Genomic DNA, 27657 nt, shown 5'->3' on the forward strand with positions numbered 1-27657 from the left:
CAAAGACTTGTGGGAATGTTTGTTGACTAGTTTCACTGAATGAAAGAAATAAGACACTGTTTGTCAGCACTGGTGGTCTTCCCTCCACATGCTGGGATCTCTCTTTCTGTTGAGTGTTTGTATGTGACTGGAGAGTAAATTGGTCTGTAGTTTCAGTCACACTCTCCTCTGTTAATCCTGTATTTGTCTCTTTGTTTACTTTCTCACCAGTGAGTGGTGCTTTGACCTGATTCTCTTTAACACCACAGATAGGAAGTTTTATCAAAGCTCCAGTTTGTTTTAAGTGTCAAGTTTCTGTAGAAACCAAAACCTGCTCTCAGGACGGAAGAAATCATCAAGTACTTTAGACCTGATCACACAATCACTTCCAAAAATAATGTTTCTGTGGACCGAGATGAGTTTTTAGTGACACTCACTATTAAATAGTGCCAAAAAGCAAAACCAGGGCTTAGTATTTGTTGTTTTAAAAGTAACAGTGGAATAATTTGAAACAGACATATTTGAAATTGAATGTGGACTTAAGCAAATTTTTACCAACCTACTTTAAATTTGACTTTTATTCAGCTTTTTCACTTCATTTGAACATCCCCACATTTTCACTGAGTACTTCCTTGGTACATGTCTGAAGCTTGTGCAGTTTCTGTAGAGTTGGATTGGTCTCAACATGTGAATGATCAGTTTAATAGTGTTGGATTTACATTTTTTTATTGATCCTGAAAACACCCCCCCAACCTGAAAAGAAAGTTAAATAACAAACAGAATAAATCTTTGAACACTGTGACCATATTTCAATTTTTTTGAATATAAATCACCTCGTCTGTAGAAGATTCATGAACTCTGGAGCCATTTTCTTGCAGAGATGTGCTATAATCAGATTTTGCTATTGACTAATATTCCTTAAATAGATATTACTAAAATAACTCAGGGAATTAGTGACATTGTTTTACATCATTGGCAAAAAGTTTTCTATTTTAAGAAAAAGGTCTGAGTCATTATGGACTAAGGTGCCTTATTAAGACATGTTCTGATCTTTAAATATTGGCACAGACTTCTTCCTACATACACAGTCCACCTTCATACTTAAATTAAGTTTGATTGTGTGATCAGTGGGTCATGATCTGCACTCAACAAACCAAAACACTGCTGCACGTGAAGACTTCTTGAAGACTGGCTCCACCTGCGTGAAGGATGCTCAATTAAGACGTGACCTACTTTCACAGAGAAGGAAAACAGGTCTATAATAATTAGTTAGTTTTATGAGATTGTATGTCACCATGTGCAGGGCCACGTGAGGAAACAGAACAATGTGAAACTGGCAATCTCTAATAAGGAAATAAACAGGAAGTAACTTGTTTAATTGACGGTAAAATAACTGATAATGTGCAATAGTTTTATGTACTTTGGCTGCAACCTTTAAATCAACTCTCACGTGCCTGCAGATACAAATTGAATCCAGCTTCTTATTGTTGAAGTATTCAGTGGCTTCAACAGGATGTGTTGACTCATCTCTGCTCATGTATGGAGGAAAATTGTCACTAAAAAAAAATTACCCTTTTTCCATGACTTTAAAGAACTGCAAGGTATGACTACAACTGGTGATTTCCACAAAGTTAAAATTAAATCGATGACTAAGCGAAAGTCGTTTTTTTTCTTCCATTGCACGACTTTTTATCAGATGGGAAAAAAAGAATCTTAAAAGTTAAAAGCATTGAGACTCAACTTGCCTTCATTGTATAACTGCCTTTGACCCTGACTGTAAATTATTACATTGCCTGACAAAGAGAGCATTTTAAATCAGGTAACATGCGTCAAGTCTGGAGTAATTTGGTCGTATTAAAGGAAACAAAAGGCCCTCCTCCTCCCTTTGTCACCCTGCAGCTCTGGTATGTTGGCACGTCATGTGTTTGTGTAGCGACTGAGAAGGAGGAAGAAAAACCCAGACAATCCACATGAAGCCACGGCCTCCGGTGACATCACATCATGTCATGTCATGCCGTGTCCCTGTGAGAACGCACACAGTTCAGGAAAAACCAGTTTGGAGACATTCTGTTTGTCATCCGTCCTACTCCTCCCTGTTTGTACTTCTTAGAGTTTCATGCACCCGGCCTGACAGTATCTTCAGATTGTTTTATTGACTCCGCTTCTGCCTGCGACTTCTCCACCGAACTGATCATGGATTACTCTCAACCTTTCTCATCCCTCAACGATATGATGAAACCTCGATTCTCCACCAGTCAGCAGCTGTACTCCTCTCTGAGCAGAGTAGAGGACAGACAGATGAACTCACTCAGGAGCAGATCTCTACTTTACAGACCGACAGTTCTGCCAACAGAACAAGAACCAAAAGTCTCCAAGACTGCACCGGAGCCAGAAGATCCAGAAGAACCTGAGGATGATGCCGAGCAGGAGGATTTAGCCTGCGATGGCATAGATGAAGGAAATTCTGCCAATCTGCTGCACATCAACACATGTCTCATCTCTGAACTGAGCTTAAAAGATGTGGATGAAGAGGAGCTCAATGAGGAGGACAACAGCCCCTGTCAGCGAGAGGAGAAAGACAGTTCAGGGGATCTGTCCTCAGAGTCAGTAGCCTCATCTGGTGAAGGTGGGAGTCCCTACATAGACAGGACTTTACCAGACCTGATCAAGAGTGGCAGGCCGCTCGGCAGACGCCGGACGCTGGGACACGTCTCAGACACGGTAGGATAACAGTGTTTTTGATGTTGAATGTCTTTACAGTGACATGAATTTAAAGCTGTTCTACTACAAACAGGTTTGTCAAACATGGCGACCTGAGAGGAGACAATAAAACCAATAAAAAAAAGAAATATGATCAAAGCCTGTCTGCTCCTCTGACATCAGTTTACCTTGAACCACATTTATGATTTTACACAATGACACATTATCACCTGATGACGACAGACTTTGATTTGTGGTTATGAGCGTAAAGATGAAAACAGTGTTAGTATAATATGGTGTTTTGCACCATGTTTATCATTGCTCAGTGTGTGTTTAGGTGAGTTTCTATGAAAGCATTCAGTTGTGCATGTTTGCAAAGTGAGGAATAACTTCTCAGCTGGCGAGACTGCATTTCTTGTCTGCAGTTTCACTCAGGAATCTGCTTTATCAGTTTCTATTTACATAGCGTTAAAATGTCATGAGGTTGGTACTTTCTATGTGCGGGCTTACGAATGTCCACACAGCAAAAAAGGAGTGTCATGCATTGTTAAATTGTACTGACAGAACATTTATTGTTTTCAGCTTAAAGAAGTGCGCAGAGAAGTAGAGTTGTCACGGAGACGGAGTATCAGGCTCAAAGCCCAAGTGGACAAACTGCAGGAGGGCAGAGATGGACCGGGATGGAGCCAACACAGAGAGAATGTAAGGTTTACGCACAGAAAGAGCATACACACACATATATACAGTACAAATCTGCAGTGTTTCTATAATTTCTTTTATCTCCACATTCATCTCACAGGTCACAGAGGAGGTTCTGTCTGTTCTGAGGCTGCTGCACCCGCTAACAGAGCCTGAATCCAGCCAAGCTGAATCCTCTAATGGAGAAAACCGGCTGGACGCTGCACTGGCCCAGCTGCAGAATGTGGCCCGCAAACTGGCAATCAGCAACACCCAGCAGGTAAAAGCAGCGTCTGCATGCACTCATATCAAATCCCTCACCTTTATTATATCACTGCAATCTTGGTTTACGTTCCTTTTTAGTGGACATGTTACTCTGAGGAATGTTTGCTTTGCATATACTTGTGTGAATAAAGGAAAGGGAGTTAATTATTTATAGATAGACACCATTATTACACTGTAAACCTCCACTCATCTGCAATTTAACTGTATTTACCTTTACCTACAAATGATAAAATGTTGTATATCCACAACAGGGTAGATAAATATGACAGACCCTGAGGCCTCAAAACTGATATCAATGCTGTGTATCAATGACGTTAGAGGGCTCTGTATCCTCATATTGTTGAAGCATCTTTCTTATTGTTTCTCCGATAAGATTAATTCCTCCACTCAGGTCTTAAAAAGCTCAGCTATGTGGTCTGACAAGTTTACATGTGACGGTATCAGTGATTTGAGTCCCTCCGGTAATTACTGTATGTTAGAAGTTCAGAGAAAGTCACGAGGTGTGTGACTGACAGTTGGGGTTAGATATAAATCCTGCTAAAAGACACATAAGAGTGAGTGAAGTCATTGAGGTTAAAGCAAAGTCCTAATTAAAACAAAAATCAAGTGTCTACATAAACACTGGAAGAGATTTTCCTCACTGCAATCTCTCAATATCTCCTGTTCATACTGGCTGTTAAAAGATCCCCTTTAAATGTGCTTTTAGTGTAAGTGATGGAGGCCAAAATCCACAGTGTGTCCACACAGTCATTTAAAAGTTTATCTGAATCTTAATATGAGGCTTCAGCAGTCTTAGTTAGTCATGTCAAGTGGATATCTGCCATTGAGAAATATCTATTTGATATGACTGAAGCTTCATATTAGCTTCAGAAGGAGGACAGAACTGTGGATTTTGTCCTTCATCACATTAAAATGTAAATTAATTATGAAGAGATCTTCTAATGGTCAGTATGAACATATACAGACTTATTTTAATGTTAATTTGGGCACTTGACTATTGTTTTAAGACAGAAACCTCTTTGTCCTTTAAGGCAACAATATCAATAGGTTTTTTATTTTATTTTTATTTTTTAAATCAAAACATAATCTCACTCTCCTGCTTGGTTGTCCATTCATAAAGATCAAATCTGGAAAAGGAACTGGAGCAGAGGACGGTGCTATTCTGCAGCAGGCACTACGGGACAGAGATGAGGCCATAGAGAAGTGAGTACTCACACCATCACACTCACCTCCTCTAAATAACACATGATTCAAGATGTAAGGAAGGAAACAGGGAAGCTAAAAGACACTTAGTTTATTTTGAAAGGATTTGTCATTCTTTCTGTTCGGCCTTACAGGAAGAAGGCGATGGAGGCCGAGCTGCTGAGAAGTAAGACGGAGATGATGTCACTGAACAACCAACTGCTGGAGGCCGTACAGAAACGTCTGGAGCTGTCGCTGGAGCTCGAAGCCTGGAAGGTAAACCTGAGACGAGGTGTAATGTTCAACAGTAATAACTAAAATGACGAGGGAGGGGAGAGTACACCGCTAAAAATCTACATGAAACTGCGGCGTCATATTCAGAAAATGTAGGTGTTAGTTTAGAAAAGTAGGACACACACACACGCTCACACATAATTAGCTACACGTTACATTCAGAGACTGGAATGCCGTTCAGCCGTTAAACACACACAACACAAACTGCAATTAAAATTCATGCACATTACTTTCAGCACATGCAGTGGGTGTGTGGGGGGCTTCACTGCCAGCTGGTGTCCCGCCACAGTGTTTTGGCCCCGAGCCCACGAGCTCATCTGCTGAGCGCCTGGTCTCCTGCAGTGTTAAACCACAACTGAGTTTACAGCTGCAGTTATACACATCAATACCCAACTGATTTTACCTAGAAAGAAAAAATGCATTAGATTATTCTCAGGTTTTAGTGCTGGCTGCAGTGGTAGCGATACAAATGCAAAAAAACTTTATTGTCCATAATGTGGAGATTTGTGTGAATCGTCTCAGCAAACAAATTCATAATCCTGCCAGTTCCTTGTTTCATTTCTTACCTCGACAGCACTCAGGACAAAAGGATTTCCTGTAGATATTTCTTTTATATATCTGTAATCTATTACTTTTTTTTCTGAGGGTAAAAGTTCAAATGTTCAGTTCACTGTTCAGCTTTACTTTTTTAGATTTCATCATACATAGCCTACTGCTTTGGAGGCCATGTTCACTGTTTCCTGCAGCTTGTTCCTCCTGTCAGTGTTAAGATTATTGCATTATATAAAATAGAGGACACTTTCCAGTAATGATGCTATTAGTGTAATGTGTAATGTTGAGTCTGAAAATGAAAGCAGCTCTTTTAAATTTAATGTGGTCAAAATCTGGCTCATCAGCATATTTATCTCGTCTCTCTGTCCCATAATCGTCACCATTTCCATGTTTGAGGTTGAAGTCTTTCTTGTGCTCTAACAGCCCGTTTGTTTTTTTTCTTTAGGAGGACGTCCAGCTGATCCTCCAGCAGCAGTTGAAGAGTCAGCAGGAGGCAGAGCAGGCCCAGAAGAAGCCGTCACGCCTCGGACTCCTGAGGAGAAACAAGCAGCCGGTCAACCAGCGGCCGCCCAACTTCCCTCTGACTACGCCCGCCGTCCCTCCAACAACCAACAAGAACCAAATCTTCATCACCAAGTTGGCGGGTTCGTCCTCACCTGCTCCCACCGCCTCCCTGCGCAAGTGGAATTACAAGCTGAGGAGGGGCACGACCGGTCGCCAAGGAGACCAGGATTCACAGCCGGCAGAGTGCAGCAGAGAGAAAGACGGCTTCCACGTCGTATCGCTCGATTGAAACCTGAATGACATCTCGTTGACTCTCATCTCTGACCTCCACTCGAAAAACTGGTTTTGTTTATTGTTGCTTTGGTGTTTGAGCTTCAGTGCAAAGTTTGACACTAGAAAAATGTTTTCCGGTTCATCTGCCGCTCTGTGCTCACATTAAATCTGAGTTTAACACGTGTAGATACGAGCAGGATTTATAACATCACAACTAGATTGAAGTAAATCCTGATTCAGTGTGAAACCTGAAGCCTCCACAGCGCACTGAGGATGAACTTTAAATCGACCACAATATTTGCATATTTTTAGATTCTGTATTTTTAACGAGGGGGAAGGAGTAGGTGTTATTTTGCATATTTTAACAAAACAATTTAACTTCTTTTGTGGAAAAACCATCAGGCACATTATTATTATTGTTTCAAAAAATGTGTGGAGGGGAAATACATGCTCTGGACTGTCGTATATCATCATGTATGAGTGCAATATAACTGATTGTGAATGAGCCTTTTAAATGTCTAACACTAACAATTGTCAGTTTCCTGAGTATTGTTAATTGACATTTTGTAAATAAATGAAATTCTTATGTAAAGACGGACTGTGGTGTGTTTTATGAAATCGCATCCTGATCCCTCAGAATCACTTTTAATCCTTCATTATTTGCACTTGTTGCATTTTCAAGATTCAAAAGAAGAAAAAAAAAAGGGAGACATTTTTCTGTTTATTGTATATCAGTTTGTACATTTTAATACTGCATAATCCACTCATATGCATCTTGCACACATTTAAAATGTATATATGCTATTATCTACAATGAGTGCCACCGCTGTGACACGTTAAACAAACTCAGACGTTTATAGCACAGCAAACTCACACCCGATGACAAGTGAAAAGGCATGCTCAAAATGAAACAACATACAATCCTGAACAGATCATTACAGTCTTTACATTTTCAGTATGATTGAATAAATTCACTTTTTTTTTCATATCGTTGACACAAAGTTCCTCTTTGACATAATCTTAATCCCACTGCAACACAACAGAAGCCGAAGCAGGACCTGCATTCAAATGTCAGCGCTATCCGACTCCCCCACCCTCGCCCCCGACAATCTATTCATAGTATGCGACAAGACCAATGTGTCCCGCTGTGGAGGAGGATGAGGGTGCTTCTCCTAACTGAAACATTATTTCTGATCATTTAAATCCTTTAAAGACTTTTAGACAAAACATAAAACACTGATTGTAGTAAACATCTAGAATGAATACACCCTCATCTGTTCATCTTACTGGTGAGAAAATCCACACAGAACTGGCAACCCAGCTGCCAATCTTAAGTCTGCTAGTTAGTGTTGTAGAAGAAAATGGGTTTTTTTTTTTTTTCAATCAAGTTTTACAGAAATGGAAAAAGGAGCGCTCGACAAAAGAGGCACATACATGTTTACAACACCCTGCTTGTTCAAACAGATGGCAGTTTTCACTACTGGACTGTACTGTTCAACCCCATGAAACTGAAATGATAGTAACACTATTACAGTTAGATAAGTTACACTGTTGCAGCATATATTTGAGACCCATATAGCCTTGCGCTTTAGTTGTTAAGATAAGTGAGATAAATCAATAAAACATTTTCCCATCAAAACACTGACTGGACTGACCAAATACAAAGACACAACAACATTACGACGGCTCGTTGCCGGACAGACAGAAGAATAATAGAAGAGTTTATAATAAGAAGCATATCCATTTGTAACCTGAGATATTCAGGAAACAGATTGTGACGACACCGTTTTGTAGCTTTTCATACATGATTATGTCAGCATAGAAATATAACCAGCTTTTCTCACGGTAACCAAACTGTAAATCCTCTTCTCTGATATACAGAAGACACACAGGAGAGGATGTGAGAGATAAAGTCCCAAGACCAGCTTACTGAATATAACTCTGTGATCAACATTAAAATTTGTTTCTAAAACAAACCATCTGTACACATAAACTCTGAACTTCAGCCTCTCTGCAGAGCTCTGACCTCCTTACACATGACACCAAACGCCTTCGTTCCCTGGACTATTTCTGCTTTGCATGTTCTTCACTTCTGCCCATGAAGAACCTCTCAGATACAGTATTTGTTTCATTGAAGTGCCGTCAAAACCCTCACGTCAAACCATCTTATCGCTGGTCCACTTCAGCAGTGCCACATTGTACTTGGCCTAAAGCCACGTCTCTATATCACTGCTATAAATGTATCGACGTAAAGCGCTGTGCAAATGAGAGTTTCTTTGGATTAGTATATCACCTCCAAAACATCTTCCTTATGTTAAACTGGAATATTTTCACTACTATTTTTTTACCTACCAATCTATAAATCAAAACACATCTATAGACCAGCCGACCTAGCAACACTACCTGTCTGGCAGACTAAACAAAACAAAAAAATATTCACCTACATTACACTAAACTAAGTTTGATATTGTTAAAAGGTAAGAACTGACTGCTGTAAAAGGGTAAGTTTGGTCCAGTGTTGGCATATATTAGCATCAATAAAGACTCCGCTGGCTCTCGCTGAAGCTGTTGAATTCTCACCTTCGGTTTCAGTGAGGGGACACTAAGGCGTGCTGAGCACAAAAGAGTTCGGAGGCGTTAAAAGCAGGAGGCGGCTACGACTGTAGGAAGGAGCTGATTGAGCTGATGAAGTCTAAAGGTTTATCTGCATGGATCCAGTGGCTCGCATCTGGGATGTACTGGATGTCAGCGAGCGGGAACAGCCTCTGGATTTCTGGGTAGTCATCGGAGCTGGATCGGAAGTGAATAAGAAGAGGTTAGAAATTATAAAAGCAACAGAAAAGCAAACAAAACAACCACATGCAGATAAACTGAATAAGGGAAAAGGGTAAAAATACATTTTCAGAAGCAATATAAACAAATAAAAATAAAGAAATGTAAAATCAAATATTTAAAAGAGGTTAATCTGAAGACACAGAGAAGGAAGGAGGAAAATATCAAGTAGATGGCGGTTGTATGAGAACAGAGGAGAAGGAAGGATGATTCACTTTTATACCTGATATAAGCCGAACTGGCTCCACCCAAAAACAGCGTGGGTCCATTGTAGACTGTTTCAAAGCTGGGGAAACTCATAATGTTGTCAAGGTGTGCCGAGATGGCCTCCAAGTTGACTCTCCAGGCGTAATGGCCGTTCTGCTCCACCAGGTTAGTCAGCAGGAACTGACGCACAGAGTGCTCCTGAGAGAGAGGACCACAGACTCATTTAAAAACTAAATACATTTGTGATGTCAGATGTTGGAAACTACTTGTCAAGAAAGATGCCACTAAATAAACCATCTGGAAAAACACAGCAGACATTCCTGATGAACTAATGCTGCACAAAGAGTAACTTACATCCTGGGTTTCATGTGCTGAAGAACATCCTACACACACCTATTCCAGATCAACGCAGACAGGTATGAAATCAAAAAGGAGTGCTGACCTTGACCAAACTGCGCAGCTGGTCCTCAGCCATCCGTCTAGCGGTGGAGCGCGGGAGGTCACTGGAGATCTTCACGTCCTGCATGGCCTTGATGTAAAATCCGAAGTTTGTTCGTGTGGTGGTCTGAGCAGGGCTGATGTCCACGACCACCAACTTCTCCACTAAACCGGGCTACGGACGGAGACGGAAGAGGAGAGACACAAACGAGCACATTTTTGTATGAGCCGAGGACCTGAGGAGGATTACTCAGCTCAGAGAGTACAGTGAGAAAGGTCAGGTGACCTGCAGCGAAGGGACTGCAGCGTCATGATAAATTCATGGTGACATTTTGCGACTGCTAACCTGCATCAGGGCGGTCGTCATGGCCGTCTTCCCTCCCATACTGTGGCCGATGAGGATGCACTTCTCGATGTGCAGCTGGGCGAGGAGGTGTTTCAAATCGCCGCTCATCGCCTCATAGGTCAACACTGAGCTGTGGGGGCTGTTACCATGGTTACGGGCATCTACAGTCAGCACCTAACTGGACAAAGGACAGTTAGGACACTTGGAGTGGGGGGGAAGGGGGTTCAGAGGGGAACACACACAAGAACCTTATGTCAGCTGCATCCTGCTTGTCTATTTTTTTGGCGTACAGCCCGGATCAGGCGAGGAGTGACAGCACAAACACAGGCTGCATTGTGCACATGAGGCGACGACTTTCTTTAAGCAAACCAACAGCCAGGTTATCTATCACTATTTATTACAACAGACAGTACAGACTGCTGTGGAGTTGTATCAAATAACTAGTAACCACTGGCTGATTGTACGTTCCCATGCCTACTTTTATTTTTTTTGGCTCGTGTCAAGCTGCTGGGAACAAAATGACTTGTTATTGTTTCAGCAACAGACAGGTGTGGTGTCTTCATCACTGCATTACCTTTCGGCCTGTGCGCTGCACCAAGGACTTCGCTATTGAGTGGAAGTTAGATTTGCTGCCAAACAGGCCGTGTAGAAACACCAGAGGAGTACTGTCTCCCTTCCCATCGAAGACATCGTAGGTCAAGTTGACAGTGCTGCAAAAAAAAAGGGAAGAAATGTTCATTAGTTAGACTTTTATATCTGAGCTGAGAGTTATCTCACCGTGCCTGTAGAAACACGAATACATCTAAGTAATAAAACTCTGGTAAGCAATGAAACCTTCAGAGTGTGGTAATGATGATGAAATAGCTTTAAGTCAAAGGGAGAAATAGTTTGCAGAGCAGCAGGATATGAGATGAGGACAGTGGCAGGATTGTTAAAACACTCGCTGACTGTATTGGTTGAAACTGTTTTGCTTCCACCTGCTGGTACATCAGGTAACAATGCAGATAGAGATACATCCTTTTCCCACAAGTAGAAAAATGTTTTATTTAAAAAAAAAAACATTTTACTTGACTTTTTTTTTTTTTTTTTTTTAATGGATGTGGAATTTGCACAAGTCGGTTTTGTAGATGTGAATGTAACAACGTACAGTGGAAGGACGCAAGAGCTGGAACAGTTAGTTGGTAAATCATTTAGCTGAATGACAGAAATGTAATTGTTAACTATCGTGAACCTTTTGACTCATTGTTAAAGAAATATTTTAGGTGGCACTTTGGGCTTTTGGAAACGGTGATCGACATTTTAAACAATTTAAAAGATCAAATGACTATTTCAGATTAATTGAGAAAATAAAAGATTAATTGATAATGAAAATCATTGTTAGTTAGTTGCAGCCCTGTAGGACACATAAATGTGAACATCTTATTACACTCGGCCTGATTAAAAACTGCCTTTGTGAACCTTTTATGTTCAAGTTTAAGTGAGACAATATCAGAGAGGCCTTAGCAGAGATTTATTTCCAGTTAATCATTCTATTATTTTTCATTTATTTTATGTTTTTATTTACTTGTTCAGTCAATAAAATGTGAAAAACGTGTCTGTCAAATGACATATTTAATTTACAAAGACAGCAAATCTTCACATTGTAAGAAGTTAGAAACCAATGAATGTTTAGCATTTGGCTTCTTCAATGACAGAAACATTTATCCTCTGCCAACATTTTATTTTCTGTCAATCCATTAACTGATTAATCCTTTCATCACTGACCTCTATGACGGCATTTAAAGACCCTACAGTCTGTGATGTGTTGGGTTTTATTTAATAACTGGAAAGGAAAATATCTCTAGCATTTAAAATGTGTCTTTTAAAAAATACAGATTGGATAGCATTAGCTTGTATTTAGACTGACACTGAATGATCCATGCTAAAGCTAATGCCCTGCAATAACTCGTACTATCATATTGAGAGGCTTTTTTAAAATATAATTACTATTATAATATCTTTTTTCTTTTATGAAGATGGTGTGGATTAAATATAAGTAATCCTTTTTTTAATATATAACGCCACACTAGTTTGAGCTAAGCTACCTAACATACCTAACATACCTAACATCTGAGCGATCATACTGAGTTTACCATACACCAAATATACAATGACAACACTTTTACATTGATTTATATGCTTAGATAAAATATAAGAAAGGAGATAGAGCGCATCTGTGTTTATTTAGCTCAGATTATCGGTGTAACAGCGAGTATTACAGAGGTAACGCCGTCCTGCTAACGTTAACAGACGTTTGAATGTCATTCAAACTGCATGAAATTAACGACGTAAAAATACGTCATGAAATTAACGGTTATTAACGACGTAACAAAGACGTCATTGTGACAAACTCCGACGGTTACTATCCGTTAAACGTCAAACCACCGCAAACCCACAGCACCGTCCCACCGCTCAGGCAGGCTGAGGGCATCAAGTTAGCCGGGGTAGCTAGCAAGGGATACCTGGATGAGCTGGCGGTCCGGACCACGGCAGACACCCCGCACACATCCTGCTGAACGGGGAATAAACGACACGACGACCGGCCGCTCGACAGCAGCCCTCTCTGGATCAGGCGACACAAAGCGCTCATGGCAGCATATGCTCCGTTACCGGGACGTCGAAAACAGCATGTGCTTCTACAAATTTGCCACAATGACAGGGGAGGTTCAGTCAGTGGGAGTGCGGTGCATGAGAAGCGCCGGAGGTCGAGAGTGATGAAGGAGGCTTCAGCGTCTGTCAACAGCTGATTGTGCGTCATGACGTATGACGCACATGATATTGAGTTTTCCTGGTCCTGAGTTTTGTCTCCTAGGCTCCCTCCAGATTACCCTCTATGGCAGTGGTCCTCAACCTTAATGGCCCCTGACCCTTTAAAATAAAGCAAAAGTCTACCTGGGACCCCTCGTCAAACGTTACATTGTTGCAATAACTACCAGTTAAATGTGCCTCAAAGCGCTTTGGAGGCTCTTTCATACCATCAGCTATCAGACTGCACAACACCACAGCTCCCAGTATCTCCCACTCCCACTAAAAAAGACTGCTGCTATCCTTACTACATTCACCACAGGAACATTGCACACGTCTATAATCTCAGGAACTTCTGCATATTGCACATTTATATATTGCTTATTTATTTACACAGAGATTGTTTACTGTATATAGTATTTTATTAATTTGATTTCTTTCACTCTTACGCTGCTATTTCCCCCCCCCACTATGCTGCTTGTGTCAATTTGAATTTCTCCCACGGGGGAACAATAAAGACAAATCTTATCTTATTTCATTTGGTCGTCCAGAGCTGGCTACATATTGTACATAGGCTAGTAAATGTATAATTGTGTACCCACTCAATAAAATGTCTGTCAAAGCTGGTGTATTCAAGCAAAAAAAAAAAAAAACTACAACTAGATTTTATGATAAATGATAGATTTAGTTTGATGTGTGTGTGTTTATATTAAGATTAAGTCCCCAGCTAACAGGAAGAACAATGGGCTGAATTTGTGTGTAAATATGTAAATTCTTTCAATTTATGTTGATTTTATTTTATTTATTTATTTATTTTGTACCTTTCTTGATTTCTTTTATGGACAACCATTTGGACATTTGCGTGCACTTGGCTTTTGGGCAATAAAAAAAGAAAATAAAAAACTTTAGAAGTGAGAGGAAAGTTCTGTGTTGAGCCACTAAGTGGCGTCACAGTGTCACTATGTGGGAAACGTTTGATCACCACCAACAGCATGGTTTTAACACCATGTTGGGAAATATAAGACATTTTACATTTTATATAGTTTCACTGAATTTTTACAACAGTAGAGTTTACTTATGTGAATTGTATTTTTAAAAACATGTATGTAAGTTATCAGGACTGCATTCTGCTTGCCTGTAGATAACACCATATTTATAACATACTAATGAATTTGAGACACTCATCTCAGTGGAGCTCAGAAAGTTATGATGGCTTCAAGGAAATGTATATACAAGCTTTATTCATCTGTACTGTAAAAGAATGAGTCTGTTTGTTGTCCTGTTTCAAACCTTATCCCATCAGTGGTTTGTGATCAGTGCAGCTGGCTCTCGTCATCTACAGAAACATAAAAACAAACCATTAGTCTCCAGACTTGGAGAACCTGAAGCCTCCCTCGTTGTGTCTCCGAGCATTCATTGTTATGGGAGACGTGTCTGCTGGGATAAAGCATGCTGTGGACTGTCTCCATAGCGATGGCATGAGACAGAGGCCCGGGGGAGGACATGGTACACATAGAGAAGAAAAAGGGAACCGGGGGATGAGTGTGCATTTTTACATCCTTATCCTTTACATACCAAAAAGGGAATCTACTGAACATCATCGTTCTTCAATCTAGTGTCACTGTGGTGAAAGTGGTGTTGTTGTTTATGTTTTATGCTGCCTTTATTTTAAACAATTTGACTTATTTCAACTGGTAATTTAATTGGCATCAAGTTGGAGAATTGCTTCATAATGACAGATTTCAATTTCAAGAGTTCAATTGATAATAGACATACAATAATTTAACCAAACACATATGTCAAAGGTTTATATAGATTTTAAATCAAGTGTTATAAATATAAATATCATACAAACAAGACAAAACAAACAAAGATTAGGCTATTTAATGCCTGAAACTAAACTGATATCAACATGAGACACACACGCACAGACTTTTAAAGTTAAGACTATTCTTCCATTTGACTTGGAAAAGGACAGATTTCTGCTGACCTTGCATCTTCAAGTGCTTCAAGTGGTTTTACTCCTTCATTGTGTAATGAAGCTGAGAGTCCAGACAGCAAACACTCAACTCTTCTTCATGCTACACAGACGACAGCAAATAAAGTATTTGCTCCCAGCCTGCTCTTTTGAAAATGTCTGCACATGCACAGTCACACATACATTACACACATTTTTACATTATTTATCTATAAGAGAAAATCTGTTACAGTGGAATAATAACTGAATGGTATTTGAATAAAGTATTTGACCAGTTTGCCAAACTTAAAATGAAGGATTAAAGTTTTTTTGGCACAACCTTTTGTTACTCTTCATAAAATGTAAAACATTCACCAATATTCACATAAAGAGTAATTCATCAAAGTAATAATACTGTTTTATTTACCTGCTTAAATGGTGCCATGTGGTTACATAAAAGAGTAAAACATAAGAGTAAATGGGCCAGAACTGAACCACTTTTCATTTGTTATCCCTGGAAAGATGTTAAAAGGCACCTTAAAATTGTAAAATGAATATGCAAAGAAGGCAATCAAATTTGTAGGATTATTTACAGTTTTGAAAGTATCTGCAAATGTCCCAGTGCATCATTATTTAATACCAACAACAACAACCGTCTTTTAAATGTCACAAATGTTATGTCATGGTTTCGGCCACATCCATCAAAACACAATAAGAGACGTTTAACTTCTGCTTCACTAATACTTCTGTTTTGACTGTTGCACCGAAAGTTTCAGTGTCTGTGTCACTGTTGAACTAAAACTCAACTAAACTTAACTCAAACTATTTATGGAGTTATGTTTAGAGATGTTATTTAAGGGGTTTTGGAAATATTCAGTATGTTTAAAAGGTGATCAATAATAATCTTTGGAAAGAGATAATAAACACCTCCATTAATGTTTTTGATGCACCTGATGCACAAACTATTGACATGCAACTTTAAGCCCTTCACAACATGATTTTTGTCCTTAGTGTTCCAACAAATTGCTAAATTTGCCATATTTATAAATCAAGGGCACTTTGTCTTTACAATGTAAAAATACATATAATATTTATACTTTCATCAGACAGGATTTGTTGCCAGTATCCTGAGATTAAAAGAGAGTCAGATATAAATAGTGCTATCAAAAAAAAAAATTCCATCCAATTAGTCACTATTTTAGTCTTTCATAACAAACCCCGATTTATCTGTATTTACAGATATAAATTGTTTGATGAGTCATTAAGACATAACACACGGCTCAAAGCTCCCTGATAAGAGCTGCAGAGTTCTCGGGATACTCTTAAGAGAGGGAAGGAATGTTCCCAGTGCACAACAACCACATCCTGACGTCCTCACAGCAGTCCTGGCACGCACTACAGGCCTGTCAACATCTGTCAACATCAGAGTCAGTATCTTTGTGCCAGCTGCAAACCATTCACAATAAACCGCTAAAGCAACAGACAAGATATTGATTATGCAGATGATTTTTTGTTTATAACAAAAACACATCAACAAAATAGAGAGTTTATGGGTTTCCTAGCCTGAAAGCAACATATCAGGTCTATATATGCACATGTTGTTGGTAGATTTTGGTGGATTTCAGTATGAACAATGGCCAGTGGAAGGAAATATGGACATCCCACATAAAAATGTTTGGCTCAAACCTCCAGTTTAAATGTAATATCTAAATATGTTATGCACTGACTGGGTATTAAAAAAAGGTTTATTTTTGTGTTTGGGTCATTTACATTCAGGTATTTTTTTACTTATCTTGTTTGGTAGTCCTGTAGGCTTTGTAATGGATAATAATATATCTAAAATACAACATACAGGACTTACTGACACACACCTGCTGAAGTGTTTGCAACAGATTATCAGTTTATCTGCTTTACACAACTTTACAGTCCATCAATCCTTGAGGTTAAAAAAATCAGTGATAACCCACGATTATACTGTCTGATACCTGTTGGACTTTGCTGTCTGCTCATCATCTTGTTTGCGAGATATCTGCTACCTGTCAACTCCACATGTCGCTCGCTAGAAAGAGAAGTTGACATTCAAATGTGCCATTAGTGACATTTGTGGAACGAATTGGGAGAACAAAAGCTCCTTGTTCTCTGTATTACCTCATCATAACACTGCTTTGACTTTTTCATTTGAACCTGGTCATATCGTTCTCATTATGTTCACACTGATGAACTTTACATTGAGATACTCCAGCACTGATCAAATCATCTATTAGATGTAAGCTACATTAAAGGAAGAGGAGCTTTTGACCACTACTGGCGCTGCGGAGTAATGTTTTCACAACGAGATCTAAATATAAAATTCAGTTTCTCATTGATTGCTTTGAGAACATTTAAAATACCTTCTAAACAAGAGCTTTATTTGTAGAGCAGATGCCCTGCTGGGCCTGAGGTGGCACTAGAGGGAGGGTCATGGGCATCTGATTACTAGGTTTCAGTGCAGATTGAGGAACTAAAACTTGACATTTGATTCTGTATAAAGATCCAAGAACTGGACTTCTGTTTGTTTGTGCAGCTTGAACAAAGTTAAGATACAAGTTGTTAATTTTCTATGTAATTTGTGGGTTAAATCAGTGAGTTTGTGACCAGAAGGGATAAATCTGAGTGGAGAAAAAGTGAAAAAGCAGCACTTGCCCCTCCCTCATTACTCCCACTGAGGTGCCCTTTACCTCAACTGCTCCAGTGAAGCTGGTCAGTGACCGCCAGATCAGATTGAGGTTTTTACTGAGCAGCTTCCAGTTGTGAATGTGTGTGACTGTGTGAATGTGATCAGGGCGTTCCTGCAAAAAAGAGACGCTGCCTCTCAGTGAAACTTCCCTGAATAAATAAATGGAGGGGAAAAACCTGGTGGTTTCTATGTAGCTGTGGTGGTGTTGTTTGTAATGCCATGGTGCATCACAGCTGAGTAAATGGAGCGGAAACACTGCTGGTATGTTCAGCACATACTTTCCATTTTACTCTTCAGTGCACATCTGGTTTGGATGGATTGTTTACATGTTTTATTAGTATTTCTTTTAAATGTCTAATAAAAGATGTTGTGCATGATAATAGATTGTCCTTCATGTTTCATTTATATCTCCACACATTGTCTCATGTCTTTCTTAGATTATTGCCCCCAAGCCATTTATCTGACATACATACAGTAAGGAATACTTGAAATCAAAATTACACCATTTTGAGATCTGAATCATGCATGCCCTTTTCTCTTATGTGTCTGTTTATTGCTCCATATAGTTTTTAATAAGAGAAGTCAGAGAGAAGCCTGTGAGTACTGCAAAATAACTCCTCATTTGTGTTTATACTGTTATCGTCAAACTGGACGGGATCATTTCTCTCAGAATGACTGATTTTCTTTTCTCTTTAATTTCTACTGAAGGAAAAAAACAGGTCAGTTATCAATTGCAAATAATGTATCATGTGATTTCTGGCTTAGTTATGTTTAAGTCTAGTGTAGATTCAGATATATTATGGATGGAGAAATGTGTATCTTCATCTCCTCTATAATGTATTTCACCTTTGTGATTGTGAGCCTATAAAGAAGTGTTATTCTCTTTGTGTCTGAGGAATTCAAACCAACACCAGATGTTCAACAGTAGCCTCTTATATGGATTTAAGACTTTGAGATGCAGAGCAGCATCAAGCTTGTATAAAAAAAGATAGTAAAGTTTCCTTGTAACTTTTTCCTCTCTCACACAAGTAATGAAACACACTGCCCATATGTTCTGGTAAAATCAATTCCATAATGTGTTTTATTCACTCTTAGCATGTTGTGTTCTTTAGTTCATTAGCTGCGGCCATTTTTCTGTCAAATTGGTCAAATTCCACTCAGTGACCCACGTTGATAAAGATCCTTTGAGATTACAGAGGAATGGAAAGGTGTGTGTGTGTGTGTGTGTGTGTGTGTGTGTGTGTGTGTGTGTGTGTGTGTGTGTGTGTGTGTGTGTGTGTGTGTGTGTGTGTGTGTGTGTGTGTGTGTGTGCGTGCGTGGCTGATTGGTAAAACCTGGTGACAGAGGTTTCAGTGAGCATTTCAAGGCTAGTAAAGCACCTTTAGTTCTGCTTTCTACAGATAAGGTTGAAAAATCTTGTGACTTAGTGGTTTAAAACCCTCGTGTGACTCTCTGACATTTGCCGACTCTGCTTTAATAAAGATAGTATTGATTACTCATTTAAATCTCACCTGCTTTCTTAGTACAGGTTGTACTTTACATAACAGTGGCACCACAATATGATATTTTAGTTCTGGGTTCTTGCAGAAGGTGCAACAAAGGGCTCTTGTGATTCTCTTCATATTTCCAACTGCTGCTTTTCACTTCCACTTTAGTATTATCACTTATTAAACAGCATGTTAACATACTTTTTATAAACCAAGAGACAGTCAAAAGATTCAAATAGTGAAATACAGCGACCCTGGGTCTGCTGCAACCTTTTATTTAATCACGATCTGAGTCGAGAAACAGCTTTTTACCAACTTCTGCTTTGAGTTTGAAACAGAACAAGTTGAATGTGAAATCAAGTTAAGCTTATTTTTTCTATACTGAAGAACAAATGCAAGATGTACAGTATATGTATGTATTGAGTGGTTTTTATAAATGTACAGTGATGAATTTCTTCTAACTGAAAAAGGGGGCCAATATTATTCCAGAAAAAGTCGGAGATGAATCCTTAAGTTAGTTTATAGTGACTGATGTGCACAGTAGAGGGTGGATCATGAGTTCCTATTATCACTACATTTCAAAAAGATTGCATGAACAGAAAGTTTACCTTTAGTTTGTTTGTTTTTTTTTTGGAAATTGAACAAGCGTTTTCTATTTAAGGCTGTAACTCAGCATTTACACAAAACTGTCTTAAATCAATAATCAGGTGCCCACATGAACATATTCACCCAAAACAGAATTAGAGTTAGGAATGTTGTGAGGAGTTTGTAGTGCTGGAGTACAGAAAGTCTGGCTTAGTGTTATCTAAAAGATTTTTTTAAAGTCATGGCTGAATATTTAACTGATTATCACAGAAACTCAACTCTCATGAGATTTCAAATCGAGAGTTCTTCTTTTAGCGAAACTTTAAGTGGAGATACATTGTTGTGGTGCAGCTCTAGTATTGCTGTACTGGACTCATTTCAAAATCTGTCGTCAGGTTGAAAATACAGAGGTTTTCCTATATGGTCAGTATGAATAAGAAGGATTATTACAGCATGTGTGAGTGTTGTCACTGTTGTTTTATGAGAGAAATTGTGAACCTGTCCTTTAAATATGTTTTTTCGATCTACTCTTTTTTTTATCTTTATTTTTTGTAGAACTACCTCATTGTCAGTGAATCTGCAGCTACAATCATAATAGACAAGGTAAATGCTTTTTCATCTTTGGCAGGTCATATAGCAGCTTACCTGCCACACCCAAGCATTATGGTAAACTGATAGATGCATTTAACTCAGCTCTACCTCTGGCTACACAAAGGAACCCAACTCTTAAAGCCAAACCCAACTTCCAGCTTTTCAGACTGTTTGGTTTAGATTTATCCTTGTTTGTTTTGGAAGCTCATGTTTGCTGTGTAACTTCTGTATTTTTAGTGCCTTAAAAAGGTTAAACTGAAAAATTAAAAACACAATTGTTTTAATATGGCTTTTATTCAAATCTGAAAGCACTACTACAAACCATTTAACAGTTTTAACAGTGTTTGAGTAACACCAAAGTAAAAAAACTAAACAAAAAAACAAACAAACAAGAAACTCTAAGATCAAGTTGTATTTTTAAAAGACACAAAATATTCAATAAGTCACACAAACCTCCTCTTAACTCACACTGACACCCTGCTGATCTGGAAACAAACATCCTACAGCTGCTGAAGGCTTGTTCCCCCGGGGGGTCATATCATGCAACACACACACACACACACACACACACACACACACACACACCGGACACACACACACACACACACACACACACACACACACACACACACACACACACACACACACACACACACACACACACACACACACACTAAACAGGTCCTTTGGCTCTATTTTTGATGTACAGAGGACCATCCATGTCGCTGTTTATGATAGATATAAAAGATAAAACATTTTGAAAATAAGGCACATTAAAAATCTATCTTTAACACAGACACATGTTATAGGTTTTAAAACACATTACAAATATGTTTAGTTACAGAAATGTAAAATAAACTTACACATATGGACACAACAACAGACCTGAAACAACCTCTTCTATATTCTCAAACATTGAAACTGTCAGGAAGAGGATAAGGTTGTTACCTGGAGCCATATCATGGATCCATCTTTAGTTTCAGTCTCAGCAGAAACTCTCCTAAGCAAATATCACATGCAAAACACACACACACACACATACACACGCACACATGCACACACTGAACAATCACACAACCAAATCCATGTAAAATGAGAGCTGGTTCTTCCTTGTCATTGTCGTTTTAACTGAAAGTTTCAGTGAAACGTGACACTGGCCGGCAACAGCTAATGACAGAGCGACACGCACAAAAAGCAGGTTTTTCAAAGTCACATAATGCCACAGACAGATTTTAGTACAAAATGTGCTCATATGGAAGAATAAAGGTATATTTCACTGGAAAATAGGCTTTCATCTTCATATTCTGAAAATGAGAGCCTCTGCAACAAGAGATTATAGCAGAGGAAAGGCTTTAAAATGTATGTAAATGAACATTTAAGGCAAAGCAGAAAGATCAATATTTGTACACGCGTCCCTTCATGTCGGAGTCCTTTTGAGGGATTCACCCTGTGGTTTCAAATATTAAAAAACAACAAAAACACTATTGTGCAATTAACAAAGAACATTTTTCACTTTATCCTACTTTACAAATCACATCAGGGCAGTTCATACATAGTCTTTCCTGTCATACCCTCCTCCACCCGCACTGGTGCTGCGCGGAGCTGAGTAGGCCATCCGGGGCGGCTTGTACTTCTTCTCTTTTGGCGGGCAGCTGCTGCATAGCATCGCCCCACCAATCAGTAGCAAGGCTGCGGCCCCCCAGCCGATGTAGAGCGAGGCCCCCAGCTCCCTCCTCTGTGCGTTGGTCAGGAGCGGGTTGTAGAAATCACGTATGATGACGCTGGCGGTCCAGGAGACAGGGATGAGGACCAGAAGGCCACCAAGGATGAAGAAGATTCCAGCGATGATCATCACTTTGGCTTTGGATGGCTCGTCTTCGATGCAGTTGGTGCACTTGGCGCCGACAATGGAGATCAAAACCCCCAGCACCCCAAGGATGATGGCGATGATCATCATCGCTCTGGAGGCCTGCAGCTCCCGAGGCAAGGCCAGCATAGAGTCATAGACCTTGCACTGCATCTGGCCTGTGCTCTGGGTGACACAGTTCATCCATAAACCCTCCCAGATGGTCTGAGCAGTGATGATGTTGGCTCCGATGAAGGCCGTCACCTTCCACATCGGCATGGCACATGTAACGATTGCAATTATAAATCCAATGGCTCCGAGGGCAATGCCCACAATCTCCATACCCATCGACATGCTGGCTCTTTGTGACAAAACGCTTTGTGACAAAAGCTGTTTTTTTTCAGGTCGCAGTAAAGCCTCCTCCCGTGTGAGCACCTGTAGGAGGGTGTGATGTAGCTGTGAGATGCTGCCACGGAAACAAAGATACTTTATACCTCAGGTGAGTGAGGAGGAGTCCTCTAGTCATGATGTCAGCAGGAGGCCGTCGTCGTCGTACACACACTCACCCTCACACACACACACACACACACACACACACCCACACCCACACACACACACACACACACACACACACACACACACACACACACACACAAATCCGCACCACCTGTTCACATGCAGTGGAGGAGGGGAGCTGGAAGAGCAGGGTGGGGGAGGAAGGATGTGATGGAGGAAGGGTATGTGTGTGTGTGTGTGTGTGTGTGTGTGTGTGTGTGTGTGTGTGTGTGTGTGTGTGTGTGTGTGTGTGTGTGTGTGTGTGTGTGTGTGTGTGTGTGTGTGTGTGTGTGTGTGTGTGTGGTTGTTGGGGGTTGGTGACAGGTAAGGTGGATCTCTCTTTACTTCAAATGATTTTCACTTTTCTCTCAGGAATTGTGTTGCACATGATGTCAGTGCTTACATTGTAATGTGTATTACAGGTACAGTGAATAATGCTTTTAAAATGAGGTCTAACTACATAAATCCTCTTAGCTGAGAGGGAAGGAGAAGTTTAAACAACAAATATGTTGTTGATTAAATATAAAGGCTGACTCTCATTCACCAGAAGGGGGAACATAGATATGGATCCAGCCTCTGGCTACTGAGAAAGCTTTGTTGTGGGTAAACTCACACTCAGCCTATGAGAGAAGTCACTCTTTTGCTACTATTGATCTTTCGTTACTTCCTGGTTCCATCGTGTGGGTTTCTTAAACAGTCAGGATTCGGTGCTAAGGAAAACAATCCCAAAGCTCTGTGGAAAACCGGAATAACTGCACCCAGAGTAAATATGAGCAGAGAACACATAATGGGCCAGTTCTCAGACACCTTGAGCATACAGACAGCTTGATCTTCTCAGTATCGGTTAAACTCATTACTCTGACCAGACTTGGACACACGTGTGGTTGAGTATAAAAATCAGATCAGGAGGACATGAGTAAAATAATAAATTGTTGGAAAAAAGTATGCTGTCATCAAAAATAGTTTGTTTTGGAGGAATTATTATATATTGTTGTTTATTGTAAGTGAATATCTCCCACAGTTGGAGTACTTGAATAGTGCTTTTCTGTTCCGCTGCAACAGAGGGATCATAACACAAAGAGGGAATTTGGCACTAAAAACACTGTGATTTTAAAACATAGTGACTTCATTTGACTAATTTGGATGCCATCAAATTCCCCCAAAATTGACTTTTAAGTATATTGTTGTACAGAAGGACTGTGGATTTTGTCCCCCATCACTTACATTGAAAGTACATTATGACTGGATCTCTTAATGACCAGTATGAACAGGATGAAGGATTTTACAATCAATAATTTTCATCAAGAAAAATATTTTCAGTGTTCATTTGGGTGCCTGACTTTGACATTGTGAACAAGTCCTTTAAATTAAAATGTCCCGAATTGCTTATAGTGTATATCTCCAAAGTTTAATTTCTTGATATATTAAAAGCTTTAGAACTGCACATGAATTGTCTCGTGCAGGTTTAAATAACAATGTTATCAAATGTTTTTGTCATACACACAAATATATGTTTTTGCAACATACAATATGTTTATTTAAAGCCCAAAATAGTTTTATCACAAAGATAGAAAAATAACAACACATAAAAAAACCTGAAAACTGAAATCAGTGAGGCTATGTTTGTCATCCCATCATCAGCATCTTTATCCGTTAGTTTCTTGTTTTTGTGTTTTTGTAACAACATCAGTTGATAACAGCCGTAAACTGTAGGTTACCTGTATCAGTAAACCTGTGCTGACCAGCCGGCTGTGTTACCAAAACACAGATGTGAGATTAGTGCTTTGAAAAGAGAATTTAAAGTGTTCTCGTCTGCTAGTAAAGATCTATATTTATATACCTTCATTTTACTTTAAATCATGTCATTTATTATAATAGTGAAAGAATGCATGCCACAACTAAGACACACCAAGATGTGTTTGGGTCAATGACGTATAAGGATTTTCAACATTCAATTGTAGAATAATAAAAACAAGCATATCTAATGCAGTAGTTCAAACATTCAGCATGTTGTGTACCTGAAGATCCATATTATAATGTGAAATTAAGTGATTTTAGTGGGTTTTTCAAGATTAATTGGCACTGGCCTTAAAAAAAAGTCATGTGGTGCGACCATGATTCATCTTGAAATATCTTATATAAATAAAAGATCATCATTTACAAACATTTTTAAAAAAATGCAAATACTTTGTTTCCAATCACTTTATATTACTGAAAACTGAAAGATGTGAAGCGTGCTAAGTAAATTAATTTATTTCAAGATGAATCATGGTCGCACCACATGACTTTTTTTAAGGCCAGTGCCAATTAATCTTGAAAAACCCACTAAAATCACTTAATTTCAAATTGTAATATGGATCTTCAGGTACACAACATTCTGAATGTTTGAACTACTGCATTAGATATGCTTGTTTTTATTATTCTACAATTGAGTTGTTGTAAATCCTTATACGTCATTGACCCGTTTACATTTGCAGTGTCTATGTTCACAGACTGTAATTAATACAATGCTTCCTGGATGTTAAACAGGGTTTTTATTCAGTGTTGTGCAGAAACAGGTCATGTGTAGTAATATTCTGTGCACAGGCTGCTGCACCAAAACATATCTGCCAAAACACAGAAGAAACAATTTGACTATTCAAAACAAGAAAAAGTTGGTATCTGTGGTTCAGATGCTGAGTCAGAAACAAAACAGAAGTGCAAGGGGAAAAAAATCAGGAAGTTCCCTTCGCTCACATTCGATTTCTTTCCAACAGTTTCTGTCACATACAGCTCTGAGGTTTCTGAAAACATTTAATTCCACTTTCTGAGGAAAACACAACTTCAAAACATAACCAAAATTTCTATTAAATATTAAAAAACACAATAAAGGTACAAATGTAAACTTATTGTTCATCTTCTCTTTGACTTTTTACTATATGGAAACATTTTAAAATGTTTATTTATCAGTATAAATAAGGCCCAAATAATGTTTCACAACAGATCTTTATTACATTATAATTAAATGAATTCATTTTGATAAAACTCTCCGATCATTTATGGCAATTTGGCAAACACATACAATTAGAACAACAAAAGATATGTCATATAAAAGTTTCAACCTTTGTAGAAAATGTCTAAACAAAGCCACATAAAACACTGTGAAACACATGAAGTCATTCACATATCACCATATGAAAAAAAATCCAACAACGCTGACTGTACATAACTTCTTTTACAGTCCGCTCCGCCATGTTGACCTCGCTCTGGAGCCCAGAGTGAGCTCCATTTTGCTCAGTTCTGTAGTTCCACATTTGTGATTCTGTGTCTGTATTTTGTGTTCAAACAAAGAAAAATAATATTCCCTCAGGAAGGAAAAAGCTCTCCTTTCAGTCACAACAGTGTCCTTATATGCTTTACAATAATTGACAGTATGATACTTAATACGTACACACTGATCAGTACAATGAGGAATATTCACAAAGGACCCAAATGTTATGAGCACAAATAATAAATATGTAATATATCATATTTTTTTAGAGCTTTTTTTTTTTTTTTTTTAACCATATTTGGTCATTTACCTTTCGAATGTGGAGCTTCCAATCCTACATTTACTCACATTTATGATCCTGAATATTCACAAACCCTTCCCACCCTAAAACACGCCCACCCATGTTCCAGTTAAACCAATGTAATCATCATTTAGTTACAGGTATATACACGTTTCGTGAAAAATGTACAAACAAGCAGGATAAATGTTAAAATGTCTTCCTCCTCACACGTAGTCCCTCCTGTTGTACGAGCTCTGGGCTACAGACCTCGGAGCGGCAGAGTATGCTATGCGACTCTGCGGATGCATGCTGTACCTCATTGGTTTCTCTTCCTGTGGGGGGCAGCTGCAGCAGAGGATGGACCCTCCGACCAGCAGGAGGGCCGCAGCAGCCCAGCCCAGATACAACGCTGCCCCGATCTCCATCTTCTGGCCTTCTGGGACGATGGGACTGTAGAACTCAATTATAATGGTGTGTGCGGACCAAGAGACGGGCACCAGCTGGGTCAGAGCTGCTGTGATGAATGCCCCACCGGAGGCAGCCATCACCCTGGCTTTAGGTCCCTCTGCATCGATGCAGTTGGTGCACTTCGCTCCCACCATGGAGATGAGGAGAGCCAGCAATCCCAGGATGATGGAGATGACGGTGAGCGCCCTGGCAGACTGCAGGTCCTGAGGTAAGGCCAGCATGGAGTCGTAGACCTTACACTGCATCTGCCCCGTGCTCTGGAAGACGCAGCTCATCCACAGGCCTTCCCAGTACACCTGAGCTGTGACGATGTTGGCGCCAATGAAGGCGGAGACCCTCCACATCGGCAAGGCGCAGCTGACCACACTCAGCAGCCAGCCGAGCACTGAAAGACTGATGCCGGTCAGTTCAAGTGCAAGAGACACCATTGTGCACCCAGACAAGCGTTCTCTCTGTGGATCAAACGCTCTTTTATTTGTGTTTTCTCTTTTCTTGGTTCCTCTTCCTTTCCTTCTTTCCCTTTCCCCCTTTTACTTTCCAGCAAGTATTTGAAGGCCTTCTTGATTTTGTCCTACAAGCTCCTCTTTGTCAACCCTTCCTCCCACCAGGTATGCCTCCTCCTCCAGCTGTAGCTGCTGCACTTGTTGCTGAATCCAGAAGTGTCGGTTCGTCACGCCGTTCTTCCTCTACCAACACAACGTCCCTGCTGCCTGTACGTGACCACTCAGATATTGTTTTCCTGTGGTCTGCTGCTCTTAAGGAGTTGATGACCCTTATCTGTATATTGTTTTATTACAAAAGTGGTCAGGCCCTCCTAAGAGATGACATCACTCGCCATCCTGAGCCAATCAGGTGAGTCCTGGGCATT

At 39.6% G+C, this 27657-nt stretch overlaps 3 protein-coding genes across 4 annotated transcripts; 1 reads left to right on the top strand and 2 right to left on the bottom strand.

The window, feature by feature from the left end:
• The first annotated feature begins 2009 nt into the window (after positions 1-2009).
• bicdl2l (bicaudal-D-related protein 2-like) lies at positions 2010-6731 on the top strand. Its single transcript, XM_062433474.1, has 6 exons — positions 2010-2700; positions 3262-3381; positions 3479-3637; positions 4763-4845; positions 4980-5100; positions 6116-6731. Exons 1-6 carry the CDS (start codon positions 2173-2175, stop codon positions 6461-6463), a joined length of 1359 nt encoding a protein of 452 aa, XP_062289458.1. The 5' UTR covers positions 2010-2172; the 3' UTR covers positions 6464-6731.
• A 424-nt stretch (positions 6732-7155) lies between these two features.
• abhd11 (abhydrolase domain containing 11) lies at positions 7156-12993 on the bottom strand. The gene is made up of 6 exons (XM_062433098.1): positions 12772-12993; positions 10845-10980; positions 10271-10444; positions 9929-10099; positions 9503-9684; positions 7156-9237 (listed from the first exon to the last, which is right to left on the bottom strand). The coding sequence occupies exons 1-6, from the start codon at positions 12897-12899 to the stop codon at positions 9102-9104; spliced, it is 927 nt and encodes a 308-aa protein (XP_062289082.1). The 5' UTR covers positions 12900-12993; the 3' UTR covers positions 7156-9101.
• An 8072-nt stretch (positions 12994-21065) lies between these two features.
• LOC133994586 (claudin-4-like) lies at positions 21066-27217 on the bottom strand. Of its 2 annotated transcripts, none has more exons than XM_062433912.1 (2): positions 26730-27217; positions 21066-22591 (listed from the first exon to the last, which is right to left on the bottom strand). In XM_062433912.1, the coding sequence occupies exons 1-2, from the start codon at positions 27215-27217 to the stop codon at positions 21937-21939; spliced, it is 1143 nt and encodes a 380-aa protein (XP_062289896.1). In that variant the 3' UTR covers positions 21066-21936. The 2 variants fall into 2 exon arrangements, with proteins under 2 accessions (XP_062289896.1, XP_062289897.1); XM_062433913.1 differs by having other exon boundaries at positions 21066-22359; positions 26585-27217.
• Positions 27218-27657: the final 440 nt, after the last annotated feature.

Source organism: Scomber scombrus, chromosome 14 (genome assembly GCF_963691925.1).
Source record: "Scomber scombrus chromosome 14, fScoSco1.1, whole genome shotgun sequence".
Taxonomy (NCBI): domain Eukaryota; kingdom Metazoa; phylum Chordata; class Actinopteri; order Scombriformes; family Scombridae; genus Scomber; species Scomber scombrus.